The sequence below is a fragment of the Aspergillus brunneoviolaceus genome, assembly GCF_003184695.1.
Source record: "Aspergillus brunneoviolaceus CBS 621.78 unplaced genomic scaffold BO95scaffold_43, whole genome shotgun sequence".
Lineage (NCBI taxonomy): Eukaryota > Fungi > Ascomycota > Eurotiomycetes > Eurotiales > Aspergillaceae > Aspergillus > Aspergillus brunneoviolaceus.
In genome coordinates this window covers 137,612-152,364 of record NW_020290773.1, presented here as the reverse complement: position 1 = coordinate 152,364, position 14,753 = coordinate 137,612, and the positions used below count along the sequence as shown (strand labels likewise).

The 14,753-nt window shown below is 51.4% G+C and overlaps 2 protein-coding genes across 2 annotated transcripts; one reads left to right on the top strand and one right to left on the bottom strand.

Moving 5' to 3' along the window:
- Window positions 1-198: 198 nt before the first annotated feature.
- BO95DRAFT_499172 (putative tryptophan dimethylallyltransferase) lies at window positions 199-1,660 on the bottom strand (the record flags this gene model as incomplete). The annotated part of the gene is made up of 2 exons (XM_025590945.1): window positions 199-445; window positions 519-1,660. 2 exons carry the CDS (start codon window positions 1,658-1,660, stop codon window positions 292-294), a joined length of 1,296 nt encoding a protein of 431 aa, XP_025441097.1. The 3' UTR covers window positions 199-291.
- Window positions 1,661-2,589: 929 nt separating this feature from the next.
- Window positions 2,590-14,400, top strand: BO95DRAFT_499169 (polyketide synthase A; the record flags this gene model as incomplete). The annotated part of the gene is made up of 2 exons (XM_025590944.1): window positions 2,590-8,079; window positions 8,125-14,400. 2 exons carry the CDS (start codon window positions 2,590-2,592, stop codon window positions 14,398-14,400), a joined length of 11,766 nt encoding a protein of 3,921 aa, XP_025441096.1.
- Between the last annotated feature and the right edge of the window lie 353 nt (window positions 14,401-14,753).

Sequence of the window (14,753 nt, the reverse complement as noted above, 5' to 3'; positions counted from 1 at the left end):
CTCGACCGCATATCTGAGGATGCATATACCCTCCAAGTCGGCATAGTAGTGCGGGGCTGGCACCCCTACAGATCAACCAAGGAAAGGACAGTTGATATGACTAGAAGACTCGCATTTAACCATGGACAAGAATAACATATGTACGCATCGTAGGTCGAGTAACAGATGAATACATGCTCTCGACAACGACCGTGAGAGCGGGCAAGTAGCATGAAGAAAAAGCAAACATGGTTGCAATGACATAGTAGCTGATACTTCTGAAAGATCAGCATGGTGCGCCAGATCGATCGACTATTGCTCTTTGAACCTCACTGAGGGCCTTCCGAGAGCATAACCCATGGCCTCGAAGGTATGCAAATAGGTGCTCATGTACGGCTGGCTTTGCCGGAAGGAAAAAGAGATCCAGGCTTGAACATGTGTTGTGTCGGCGAGATTCTGATCGGGGCTTGGGTTTGTCAACCTGACATTCTTGTATATAGTGTCCTAAACAAGGGAAGGTGGAGAGGAGTAGAACTCACTAATAGGCAGCGAGGTCCGACGCGTACGTTGTTGCCATCCCCTCGTAGCCCACACGCCCGAAGAATGCTTCCAAGCCATCCGCAGTGACCTTGTCATTTTGACCAAACGATGGAAAGTAGATCTGAGGCTCGGGAAGAAGGCTGTTTGGAGACAGGGTGAAATTGATTATAAAAGGTAGTTGTTCGTGGGGTGACTCGCCAGGCTCATAGAAGCAATCTGGAAGAGCGCAGCGCCCTCCAGTGATGGGTAGTAGCTGCCACAGCTCCTTCAGTAATTCGAGCCCCGCTATGGTCCCCGGGTCGGTCCGTCGTCCCCCGAGAGTCCATATATCCGCTATCGAATCCAACTCTAGTTGGGTTTCGTAACAGTAAAGTTTGATTCTAGAGTTGGAGGGCTCGACCAAGTCGCAAGAAAGGAAGTGGGGAATGAGTGTCGCGCTTCTCGAGGCCATGAATTCCTGCAATGCTGCCAGTGGTGTTCTTAACTTTCCACCTGGGTCGGCTTTACGTATGGCGTTGAACATCAATTGGGCCTTGGGCGTGCCAGACGCAATTGACTTGATTCGTGGATAGATGTAGGCTTTGAAAACGATCCCACCGTCGGGTTCTAGATCAGCGGCTAGTTTGTTCTGGGTTTTGAAACATGGAATCTCCCGTTTATTCTTTCGGATATTCTCAACCTCTTCGTCCCTGACGACTAGCTCTGAGACGAAATGGTCGAACAAGTCCAGATCGAGATCTGCAACCACAGTTTTGAGTGCTCTCAACACTGTGTGAATTTGCTTAGTATTGTAAGGGTCAGGTTCGGACCCTGTCAGAGGCCCGAGGGGCTCAAAGGCGAACCGCAGCAGTGATTTGGAGTAATTGAAGCTCAATTCAAAAGGCAGTCCGAAGCGGGTCAAGTGACTCTTCCAGTGCATAGGTTGGCCCTTTCTGGGGTATGGACCCAGATTAGGAATGACAAATTCACGATGGATACACAAAAACCGATATTGCGCATGCACATCGTATTTGGCGGCTGCCATCATGCGTGCAAACATCGGAGCTGTGCTCTGCCACCATTTCACTTCGTCACTACTCGAGAATGCGAAGCTGCGGCTGAGGGTTTGAAATGGTAGAGAGAGCTGAGCTGAGACATCCATTCTGGTCGTGACAAAGAGTGTGCGAGCTGTTTTGGTGGGTCAGAAAAGAACTCCACTCGAAATTAAACTCCCATTACGGTGAGGGGTGGCTGCGAATTAGAAGCAGCAACGACATAGCAGTCGATAAATTGAGAATGACTGAGTTTATATGTTCATAACAGAGAAGCAGGCTCCCATGCAGTATGAGTTTGGGCGTTCCTTTCCACCCCATGGTCGTGACCTCGTGCAGGTTGCATCCACCGTCAACTTCCTGGGCATGGCTTCCTAATCGGTTCGAGGGAAACCAGAAGTTCAGCCCTAACGTAGCACATGCTGTGAGTCGCCCAGCTACAGAGCCCTCATCAATGACTCTCTAGGGTGATCTAGGCTGCAGACTCGAGTGGTGTGATGTCAATGACCAGGCATTCGGACATCTATCCCCATATCACCTTGCACAGAAGTTACAATTTCGAGCTCGATGGGTTTCACAGCATGCGTGTCCTTCAAAAATTCCTTCTTGGGTCTGTCTGTAACCTGTGAAGGGGTAACAAGTCTCGATATGGTTGGTGTGAGTATCGTATATGATGTCTTTCAGCTGACATCTCGCAAAGTCAATCGAGAGCTGATCGCAGGAAGATTCAAACTCACACTTCCCAGCCCTTGAAATTGCTGGAACACTTTTCGCATCCAGTTCTACAGGTTTCAAAGAGAGCAAAGAGATGGGATGTCAACTTATGCTTCTGGTCAGCGTTACGTGATACAAACCTAATCGCCGGGGTGCTTACCCAGAGAACCCGAGGACATCCTTTCGAGCTCAGAACCGTGGTCAAGACTGAGAGTATATAGCATTGTGTCCCAACTATGCAAGAGAAGGCTGACCTGCTTCACCAGCTGCAGAGATATGACAAGAGAGACCGGAGCTTTCATCCAAGAGAATAGCAAGAAAGACAATGAAAGAACCGATTGCAATTGTGGGTAGTTCCTGCCGGTTCCCAGGCGGTGTGACCTCTGCGGCCGAACTCTGGGAGCTTCTCTACAATCCACGCGATGTTTTGACCGACTTCCCTTCCCATAAACTCAACCTCTCCGGCTTCTATCATCCTAACCCTGATCACCTTGGCTGCACAAACGTCCCAAACAGAGCCTACCTCCTGCACACCGATCATCGTCACTTTGATGCTGCCTTTTTCGGAATTTCTCCTGCCGAAGCCGAGTGCATGGATCCCCAGCAACGGGTGTTGTTGGAAACAACATACGAAGCCCTGGAGGCTGCAGGATATACCCTTCAGCAAATGCAAGGATCCTCGACTGCGGTGTTTGTCGGGGTCATGACTTCAGACTATCATGACATTCAAATGCGTGATCTAGATTCTGCTGGGAGGTGGAATGCGACCGGAACAGCCCCTAGTCTGTTGTCGAATCGACTATCGTATTTTTTTGACCTGAAAGGCCCATCGATTACGGTCAACACCGCGTGCTCGAGCTCTTTGGTCGCGTTGCACTATGCTGTCCAGAGTCTAAGAAACCAGGAAGCAGAGCAAGCCATTGTTGCTGGAGTCAATCTGATTCTGGACGCGGGAACATACGTCAGCGAATCGAAACTACATATGTTGTCGCCTACATCCAGGTGTCGAATGTGGGATGAAGCGGCCGATGGCTACGCCCGGGGTGAGGGATGTGCATCTGTTATTCTGAAACCGCTAAACCACGCGATAGCCGACGGCGATAATATAGAATGCATCGTCAGAGAGACATTGATTAACTCAGACGGCCGCTCGCCCGGGATTACGATGCCGAGTGTTGAGGCTCAGGCAAGTCTGATTCGACAAACATACCTGAACACTGGACTTGATCCCGTCAGAGATCGGTGTCAGCTTTTCGAATGCCATGGAACGGGCACGCCCGCAGGAGATCCCGTTGAAGCCCAAGCAATCCAAACAGTTTTCTTCCCAAAGGACTCCCCGTTCAACGCAGCCGACAAGCTTCATGTAGGGTCCATCAAAACACTCGTGGGGCATTTAGAAGGTTGTGCTGGCCTCGCAGGACTGCTAAAAGCAGTCGAATGTATCAAAAACCGTATGATTACTGCGAATTTGCTTTTCGATAAACTCAATCCAAGGATCGAACCATTTTACGACCATTTAGAAGTTCCAACTCAAAATCTCAGATGGCCTTCTCTAGTCCCAAATAGCCCACTGCGTGCCAGTGTGAATTCGTTTGGATTCGGTGGAACCAATGCGCACGCCATCATTGAAAGTTATACACCTCTCACAGAATTATGCCAACAGAGGGGCGATGAGCTTGAAAGAGCCAATCGAGACCTACTCGTAGGTCCGTTTGTGTTCTCTGCCCATACCCGGTTCTCATTAATGCAAAAACTTCAGCTCACGGCGAATTATGTCAGAAGCCACCCCTCGACAGATTTGAACGACTTAGCATGGGTGCTAGGTTGCAAAAGAACGTTGCTTCCGTTGAGAAGATCGTTCTCTGCGGATAGCCGCGATGAGCTTTTGGGCATGATTGAGAGAACCGTCAAAATGGAAGAATCGGACCTGGAAGACGATTTTAATCGTTCGGCACGAAAGAGCCCGAAGAAAAAAAGTGCTATTCTTGGTATTTTCACTGGTCAGGGTGCACAATGGGCAGCCATGGGCCGTGATCTGATTCAGTCATGCCCCATATTCCGAGACTCAATTGAAAAATGTCAGCGAGCACTAGAGGGTCTGCCGGATGGACCTTCATGGTCGCTGCAGAATGAACTTACTGCAGACGAACCATTTTCGAGAGTCGCCGAAGCGGAATTAAGCCAGCCACTAACGACAGCGATTGAGATTGCAATTTGCGATCTTCTCAGTGCTGCTGGTATACAGCTTGATGTTGTTGTGGGCCACTCTTCGGGAGAGATTGCCGCTACCTATGCCGCTGGGATCCTATCTGCAGAGGACGCCATCAGGATCGCCTATTATCGTGGATACCACGCTAGACAGGCGAGCTCCAGATGCTCATCACGGCCGGGCGCAATGATGGCCGTCAGCTTGTCTTATACCGAAGCGACGCAGTTCTGCACCCAGCCACTGTTTCGGGGAAGAATCGTTGTTGCAGCCAGTAATTCACCCACAAGTGTGACCCTTTCAGGTGATCGCGATGCCATTTTTGAAGCCAAAGTACAACTTGACAACAGAAATACATTCTCCAGGATTTTGAGGGTCGATGTAGCCTACCATTCTCATCACATGCGCGCTTGTGCAGACGCATACTTGACATCTTTGAAGGCGTGCAATATCCGAGGGCGATCACCACGAGAAGGATGCAATTGGACTTCGAGCGTAAAGGAGAACGAAATATCTCTAGATACTGACATGTCTGCTCTATCTGGTGAGTATTGGGTGGACAACATGGTGCAGCCTGTGCTTTTCTCGCAGGCGTTGGAAATTTCGTTTCAGAGGAATAGCCTGCCTGACTTGTGCATTGAGGTTGGACCCCATCCAGCACTCAACGCCCCTGTCATGGAGACGATTAAAAAAGTTACCGACAAGGAGACTCCATATGTATCGATGTTGAGACGTGCAGTAGCTGACGTGAAAGCCGCATCATTGGCTGTGGGCCTGGTCTGGGAACTTCTCGGACCTCACCGTGTTGACCTTGGCGGATACCGCCGTTCGTTTGAGCTACGGAAACCTAAATTACTCAGTGGCCTACCAAGTTACTGCTGGGACCACCGAAGAAAACACTGGAGAGAATCTCGCATGTCGCGCAACTATCGTCTTCAGGGACCAGACTCACAGCAGTCGATGGGTCGACGAACATATGATTGTCTGTCTCGTGAGACTCATTGGAGAAACATTTTGCGTTTGGAAGAAATGAAGTGGCTGCAGGATTATAAATACCACGGGGAACCACTGCTCTGCGCTGGACTTTTGATATCTCGTGCCCTGGAGGCAGCAAGGTCTTTCGTCAACCATAGCCCTGTTTCGCTTGTCGAGATACGGGACTTGGAGCTCTCTATGCCCTTGAAGCTGGAAAGACATGACTCGGAAATCGAATGCGTAAGCAAAATACGGGTCTCTAGTGGAGTGTCCAAGTCTTATTCGGAGTCCGTTGTTAATCTTGACTTTGCTTGCGATGCCTCCACTGACTGCGATGCAAACCTCCAAAGGTTTTGCACAGCCCGTGTGATTCTTCATTTGGGTAAGCCTCACACTGATGAGTTGCCTGAACAATCCCCGAGGCAACCGTGTCTGACACAGGTGGACCCCGATGTCCTGTACGAGCTTTTGGAGCATCGTGGCCTTGTCTGTGAAGGCCCATTTCGTGCGATCAAGACCTTGCGTCGGACGCTCAATCATGCTAGCGTATGCGCTTGTTGGCCAAAAGACACAACTTCACCATCATCACTGCTCGTCGCTGCCTTTGAAACTGCATTCCAATCTCTAATCACAGCATTCAATTCGCCCTTTGTGCGAACAAACAGTTTATTCCATTTGCCTTCCAGAATCAACCGCCTCGCCATAAATCAGGATCTGGCGCATCGAGTTCTATGCGATGATATTGACCTGAACATCGATGCATTTATCATATCGTCTGACCCTTGTAAGATTGAGGGTGAGTTTTCGATTTTCGACTGCCACGGAAACTCGATAGCTCAGGCAGATGGCGTGCTCTTGAAGTCTACGGGTGAGCATAGATCTTTATGTCAAAAGAATCTTTTCTCTCGGATTGTCTGGGAAGGTGATCCATTCACATGCTCTGGGTTGATCGACGAGCACCAGCCCAATGATGAAGAGGAGACTCTAGCTATTTCTACAGAAAGAATAGCTCTGTTCTACGCGCAAAGATCACTGTCTGAGATTGACCCACGTGAAGTCGCAACATTCAAGGCCCACCACCGTCTTTTGTACAATGAGCTTGACCAAGCAGTTCGAGCAGTAAAGAAAGATACCCAGAGCACTTTGCTGAAGAATGAATGGTTCGGAGATTCTGACACTATCGTCAAGAGCCTCACAGAGAGGTTCTCGGGGAGGGCGGAGGTTAATATGCTACAATCCGCCGGCTCACACTTAGCGTCGTTTCTGCGAGGGCACAAGACTCCAAACCTGGGGCATGACCACCTCAACCGGTTTTTCTTGGAGGGTCTGGCTTTTAGATCGACACACAAACAGCTTTGTGATACGGTCAAGCGCATCGTGCACAAGCACCCTCATATGCATATACTTGAGCTTGGCGGAGGGATTCGTCCTATGAGTATGGCCTCGAAGACTGTGGGTGATGCATGTGCTTCGTATTGCTATACGTGCAATTCTCAAGAGCTTGTTGATGCAGCAAGAAGTGCATGCAATGATTGCACGGACAAAATCTCATTCAAGGTTGCAGACCTCAAAGCGGACCTTATCCAGCAAGGCTTCAGTCATGCGAACTATGACCTGGTGATCACAACTCTTTTGCACCTTGCAACTCCGGATATTACGCCATCATTGCAGGAAATTCGGCGCCTCTTGAAGCCCGGGGGCTACCTTGTTCTCACGGAGATAACAGGTCAGATGGTGATGTCCCTGCTCATTTGTGTGGGCATGTTTCCCGAGTGGTGGCATGGCAATGAGCCGAGGCAGGTAAGCTGGAAAGGTGTTTCGCCAATGGAGATTGACAGGCACTTGCGCGCTGCAGAATTCTCGGGCATTGATACTGTGACTCACGATGTGCCTAACGGCACCGCAAGCTATCTTTCCGTGGTGGTTTCCCAAGCTGTGAACACTACCATGGACATGCTTCGTGAGCCAATTAGGTTTATGGATCGTTTGCCTCTGCCGCAGAAAGTAATGCTCGCAGGAGGTAAGACTTGGGCAGGATCACGCTTGATTCAGGGCTTGACACGAGACTTCGCGCAGTGTGGTGTGGCTGTTGGTCTTATGGAAGACATCGATGATTTTGATCCAGTCACTATAGAAGATGGACTACCTGTCATATCTGCGATTGAGGTCGAGAAGACGTTATCTTTCAGTGAGGTAACGCATCGAAAACTGTTGTCCGTACACCGATTGTTCGAGCGGTCGAGATCTGTACTTTGGTTGTCATCCGCGTCTTACAGTGGTCCCTCTTTTCACAGTATCACTCTTGGATTAGGGAGAGTGGTAATGTCTCAACATCCAGATGCTCGACTGCAATTTCTGGCTGTGACAGAGCCAGGTGCACTCAGCCCGAATGTGGTTCTAGAGGCCTTCTTGCGTCTCTTGTGGTCTCGCCTTCCACAGTTTGCTGGAAAGAAGATGCTATGGACACATGAGCCAGAGATTCGCTTCGACGGTCGCAGTTATTCTATCCCACGTTTGGTCCGGGACGAGAAAAGAGACATAGAACACAGAAAGCAGCTATTGAAACTCACTGAGGATGTTTACCCTAATCAGGTTCCAGTCGAGCTGCATCTCACTTCCAAAGAAACCAAAACAGTGCGCATACAGCGTCTCCACAAACTTTCCTCTCGAGGAGCCGAGACGATTACTATCAAGACGCGATATTCAATCCCACTCTTGTCACAGGGCTCCAAAAGACTGTTCATGTGGCTGGGTGCTACTCAGGACAAAAATACAACAGTGATGGGCATCGGAGAGCACAACTCGTCAGTTCTTCGGGTCCGCCCAGACGAGGTTTACGTTCTGGATAAGAGAGATGAGATCACGCCCGCGGCTCTACAGGCCATATCCAGCTTCCTCGTTGCTGATCTCATTGCATCAGCACTTCAGCATCCAGGCCCCGTTTTAATCTACGAGCCCAACGCAATCCTGGCCGCTACTATTCAGACAAGTCCGCGCTGGCGTAGGCGAGAGGTCTACTTTGTGACGTCCACCAAGCAAGATCAGGTGCGGAGCAGATGGATCGGGTTACACCCTCAAGCGACCCGCCGGATGATTCAGCAAGCCCTCCCGACAGGTATCTCATACCTCGTTAATCTGGCCACAGGCTGGAGTGGCACGCTTGGGTCAAATATTCATAGCCTTTATAGCAATATCTCGATAGACCCAATGTGCATCGCGGGCGTGAAGTCCGCTGAATGCAGGGAGCTACTCACTCGAGCTTATGCGGATGCGAAAGCACATCCCTTGAACCTGTCTTCGTTTGCTCAGCGCACCTACGCGTTGAATGAGGTTATCAATATGCCGGAATCTGCCTACACCCATCCAACAATCATTGACTGGACTAAATCGACCAAGGTCTCAATTCCGGCTGAAGGTCTCTGTTCTCCTGACATTTTCTCTCCGAAGAAAAGTTATCTCATGGTTGAGATGACAGCCCCGCTTGGGCTGTCCTTGATCTCTTGGATGGCACGACACGGCGCCAGAACTTTTGTCCTCACAAGCAGGAACGGCCAAGTAGATCAGGAATGGGTCGAAAACATCTCCAAGCTTGGGATATGCGTCAAATCGATGGCGATGGATGTGTCTCAGAAAGAGTCTTTGTCGCTGGTCTACGACAGAATTAGCGCCACCATGCCGCCCATTGGTGGAGTGGCTTACGGAGCAATGAGTTTGTCTGCTGAGGTATTTGAGGATGAGGCCGTTGATGATCTCAACATTGCCTTTGATATGAAGATCAAAGGATCATGCTACCTTGATCAGCTCTTCTCTAAGCCTACCCTGGAGTTCTTCGTGCTGTTTTCATCGTTAGGGGGTGTAAAGGGTATCGCTGAGCAGCCTTATCAGACTGCGGCCACACACTTTATGTGTGACCTAGTGCAGAACCGTCGGGCTAAGGGCTTAGCAGCATCAATAATCCAGATGGGAATGGTTGTTGATGTGGGAATGTGTGCTGGCCAAACTAGACGCGAGCTCGATCATCTGATCAACCAGGGCTATTCGGCGTTGTCGGAGAGAGATATCCACCATGCCTTTGCAGAGGCCGTGAACGCTTCCGACGCAAAGTCGAAAGATGGCGCAGAGATTATCATCGGTTTCTCATCAGTCATGCGACGATGCGATGACCAGGACATTCCGCCATGGTGTTCGAATCCAGTTTTCTCCCATTTTACCTCGGGGAAGATGATCCACGAAAAACAGAAAGAGCCAGTTGCCGCAAATGCCACCATCAAAGAAAGACTCACAGAGTTAAAATGCGGTGAAGAAGCTCGTGATTTGCTCTTGAGTTTCTTATCCAGGCGATTACAGTCTGTGCTCCATCTCGACGCAGAAAGCATGCGTTCAGATATCCCACTCCTCGATCTTGGCTGTGACTCCTTGGTAGCCGTCGAGATTGGCAGCTGGCTTGAGAAAGAAGTCGGAGTCGAGATACCAGCTGTTGACGTGTTGTACAATACCGCGGTTGGCGTCTGTACAGATGTTGTTGCACTATCCCTAGGGCAGAAGTTGCGAGACCATGAGAATGATCAGTCTATACAAACTGCCGCAAGTACCATGACGAGCTCCGACCAATGCCTTAGCAGCCGAGACCGCGTCAGCTCGGCGACTTCAGAAAGCTCGACCGCCGCATGTTCTACATCAAAGGCAGAGCCTAACCTTGTTCTCAATCGAGACTTTACACGCGTCGAGCTCATGTCTCCATACCAATCCCTGATCTGGTTTGCAGGAAATTACATGAAAGACCCGACGCAATACAATGTCGTGATATCCTACAAGGTTGAGGGCTCGTTTCAACTTGAAAGATTCAAAAGAGCGTTAGAGGAAACTGTTTCAAGGCATGAATCCCTACGCACGTCATTCTTTATGGACCATGTAAGTGGCGAGCTCGTGCAAGGGACTCTAGGAAGAGCGTGGCCCTTCTTTCACCATGTGAAGACCTCGGACCTGGAAATCATTTCCGAGGAATTCAAGAAGGCGGCGCTTCACAACTGGTCGTTGGAGGAAGGAGAGACCTTCCGAGCCACCGTGGTGTCAGTCGAACCCGGACGCCACACTGTGATATTCAGCTATCATCACATTATCATGGATGGGGTCAGCTGGTCCACCTTTCTCAGAGAAGTCAAAGCCTTTTACGAGATGAGGCCGCCTACCTTCAATGCCACACAGTACATCGACTACTCCGTAATGCAGAATCAGGCTATTCAGAGCGGTGCATTCTCGAAGGACATAGAGTACTGGAAGCGACGACTCTCACCTTTGCCGGATGTGATGCCTCTACTTGGGCTTGCCAAGGTGAAATACAGAACAGCCACGGACAACTACAAGGCGCATACGACTACGCGTACAATCGGGCGAGAGCTTGCAGAAAGTGTTCGCAACTCGAGTCAAAGACTTCGGGGCACGGCGTTTCATTTCTTTCTGGCGACGCTCCAAATTCTCTTTGCAAAGTTGCTGAATATTGAGAACATGTGCATCGGCATGAGCGATGCGAATCGAAAACATGAGCAGTACCTCAACACGATTGGTTACTTCGTCAATCTGTTGCCTCTACAGTCTCGGATTGTGCAGGGCGATAGCTTTGCTAGTGTGTTCCAGCGGACGTCACGCGATGTTCTCTCGGCGCTGTCGCACTCGTCAATGCCCTCGAATCTCGTTGTTGACCACCTCGACATTCCGCGAACCTCAACGCACACGCCACTTTTTCAGGTGGCCATCAACTATAGAGTAGGGGAGATTACTGAGATGTCTGTGGAGGAGTTCAAATTGACCTACGAACGTAGCGTCATGGGGAACGCACCGTATGACATGTCCTTTCACATCACTCCTACGGCGCTCGGCACCTGCATCTTAGATGTCACCTGTCGAGATTACCTCTACAGTCCCGAGGCCGCAGGGCTGGTTCTGGACATGTATATCAACTTGCTAGCTGAATTTGGATCCAACTCTTCCCGGTCAGTACAGCAGTGCGCCTTGTTCTCGAGCAATAGTGATGAAACCCATTTGTCCGTCCGCCGGGGCACGCGGATCCGTCATCGATGGCCGGAGACGTTGTCGGCACGGTTCCGCACAATTCTACAAAGCTACGCCGACAGGACCGCTGTTATTGAGGAAAAAGGAAGATACACATACTCTTGCTTGGGCGCTCGAATGTGCTCCATAGCGAATGCTCTCATTGAAGGAAGAATCACCCCCGGAACCAAGGTCGCGGTTCTCTGCCAGCCATCCCTGGATTCGGTAGCGAGCCTGCTAGCGATTCTTCTCACCGGCGCTGTTTATGTGCCTCTCGATCTCAGTAGCCCGATGTCGAGACATAGTACCATCATAGACGCCTCGGGCGCAAATGTGATACTCTGCTCGGCTACGACGCTTGAGTCAGCCTCCACTCTTGGTGTGGCGACTATCATCAATGTGTCCGCGGTGCCGGAGCACTCAGATCCGACGATAGATATCGACCGTGATGGTACGTCTCCATCGGTCCTACTATATACCAGCGGCTCCACAGGCAAACCGAAAGGGGTCTTGCTCTCGCAAGTTGGCTTCATCAATTACCTCGCCGCAAAGGCCGAGGAGCTGCACTTGGACCATAATGTCACCATCTTGCAGCAGAGCTCTGTGGGATTTGACATGGGGCTTGCTCAGATACTCAACGCAATCATGAATGGAGGGAAGCTCGTCATCGTCCCCCAGGCGGCGCGAGGAGACCCTATCGAGGTTGCCAAGTTGATCCGGCGGGAGAAGGTGACATTCACGCTTGCCACGCCGTCCGAGTACATGGTTATTCTCCAGCACGGATGCAAGTATCTAGAGGACTACACCTCTTGGCGCCACGCCTGCCTCGGTGGCGAACCATTTACGGACCAACTGAAGCGAGAGTTTGTGCAACTGGGCCATAGATGCCCTGTTGTTCAGGATTCCTACGGCGTAACAGAAATCTCTGCTTGCACGACTTTCGAGACCATGAACGTGTCTCAGCTCGAGGAAGCGCGCAGCGTCGGGAAGCCCATCCCTAACACTTCCATATATATACTGGATGATAACGAAAATCTAGTGGGAATTGGTGTGCCTGGCGAGATATGCATCGGTGGAGCTGGAATAGCCCTTGGGTACTTGGACGAAGAACAGACGCGGCTGAAATTCGTCGAGGACCGGTTTGCGAGCGAAAAGGATATTGCTCGGGGTTGGACTCGGATGTACCGTACTGGCGACAAAGGCCGCATGCTCGAAGATGGCTCACTTATCCTTCTGGGTCGTATGGACGGAAACTTGGAGATCAAACTCCGTGGTCTTCGGATTGACCTGGACGACGTGGGAGCTACATTGGTGAATTGCTCTTCGGGCATGATCTCGGCGGCTGTTGTTTGCGTCAAGGGCGATGGTGATTCCAAATACCTCGTGGCATATGTTGCGGTTGCCCCCGGCCGCACGAGTACCGACTCCGACCTTCAGCGTCTTGCGATTAGTCTTCCCCTGCCACAGTACATGTGTCCTGCGCTAGTGGTGCGCCTGGACAGTTTACCACGGACCGCGAATGGCAAGGTCGACCGAAAGGCAATCGAGGCTTTGCCGGCTTTGAGCGCAAAGGCACCATCGCAGGAGAACAGGCGTTTGACCTTGGGCGAGGGCGAGCTCAAGCTCCTTTGGAGGGGAATCTTACCCAACAAGCCTCAGATCCAGCCCGAGTCGGACTTTTTCATGCTCGGGGGGAATTCTCTACTCCTGATCAAGCTCCAAGGTGCGATTTGCACTTCCATCGGGGTGCATATCACACTTCGCGAGCTGTACGCTGCAAGTACTCTGTCGAGCATGGCGCTTAAGGTTGCCTCACGGAAGGCTGAAACTCCAATGGCAACGATCAATTGGTACGAGGAGACAGCTGTCCCGGAAGCGATACTCCAAGAGACAAGCTCGCGCTCGGAGCCGCGCCGCTCCAGAGAATCAGCAGGCATTGAGATCATTCTGACAGGGGCGATTGGGTTTCTTGGGAGGACAATCCTACGAGCCCTGCTTCACAAGTCCGAAGTCAACAAGATCCACTGCCTTGCTGTGGAGAAGGGACAGGACGACGTGCTCCCGTCAAGTAGTAGTGTCGGGGTCTACTATGGCAGCCTCCTCGATTCCACCCTGGGACTGTCCACCGCCGAGTCGGACACCCTGCAATCGTGTGTCGATGTGATCATCCACGCGGGGGCGCGTGGACACTGTCTCAACACTTATAGCTCCCTCCGAACGCCTAACGTGAGGTCCACGCACTTCCTCGCGGCATTTGCGCGTCGAGCCCGAATCCCCCTGCACTACGTCTCCTCCCCGCGTGTCATCCTTCAATCAGGCCAGACATCTCTGGGCCCTATCTCCGTCGCGTCCCACCCGCCGCTCGCCAGCGGCTCTGAGGGATTTACGGCTACGAAATGGGCGAGCGAGGCGTTCCTGGAGCACCTCGCCGACCGAACCGGACTGTCCGTCTACATCCACCGGCCATGCACCCCGATCGGTGACAACGCACCAGACCAGGACGCCCTCAATTCCTTGCTTCATTTCTCGGACCGCCTCAGCGCCACTCCCCGACTCACCAACATGGGCGGGTTTCTCGACTTCCAGAAAGTCGAGATCATCGCCGAGAGAATTGCCTCCGAGGTGACCTCATCGGTATCGGACAGCACAACGCCTTCTTCATCCTCGTCGTCATCGTCTGTTCATTTCCGCCACCACTCGGGGAATGTCAGAATCCCAGTCAAGAGCTTCAAGGAGTACATGGAGAAAATCCACGGTCGCCCGTTCGCGGAGCTGGGGCTGCCAGAATGGTCGGCGAAGGCGATGGAGTTGGGGATGGAGCCGTTGATCCCGGCCTTCTTGGAGGCGGTGGCGGAGAGCTCGGAGACGATGTATTTCCCTTTCCTTGGGGAGGAATGTGAGGGGTAGCTGTCAAGGCAAAACAATTTTTCTTTGCTGGATGTTGATATGAGGGGGGGGGGGGGGGGGGGGATTGGATGCCGCGGGAGACTGTACCATACTTGGTTGGTGGTGGTGGTGGTATGGATCGTGATTGTAAGGTGATGGGAGGAACTCTGTGATCTTGCAATAAAAAGCTCTTGCTGTAAGCTGTGTATGTGCTGTAAGTTCCTGTACGGAGTACACCGGGGGTGTGCAAGTAAGAAGAAGTCTGTACGTGGCCTACGAGAACTTTGGATTTGTGCTTATTGCTGAGTACCTAGTGGCATTAGTGTTGTGCTGAAGGTGATGACGCCTCCGAGAGGTGTGACTGAGTTACGTTT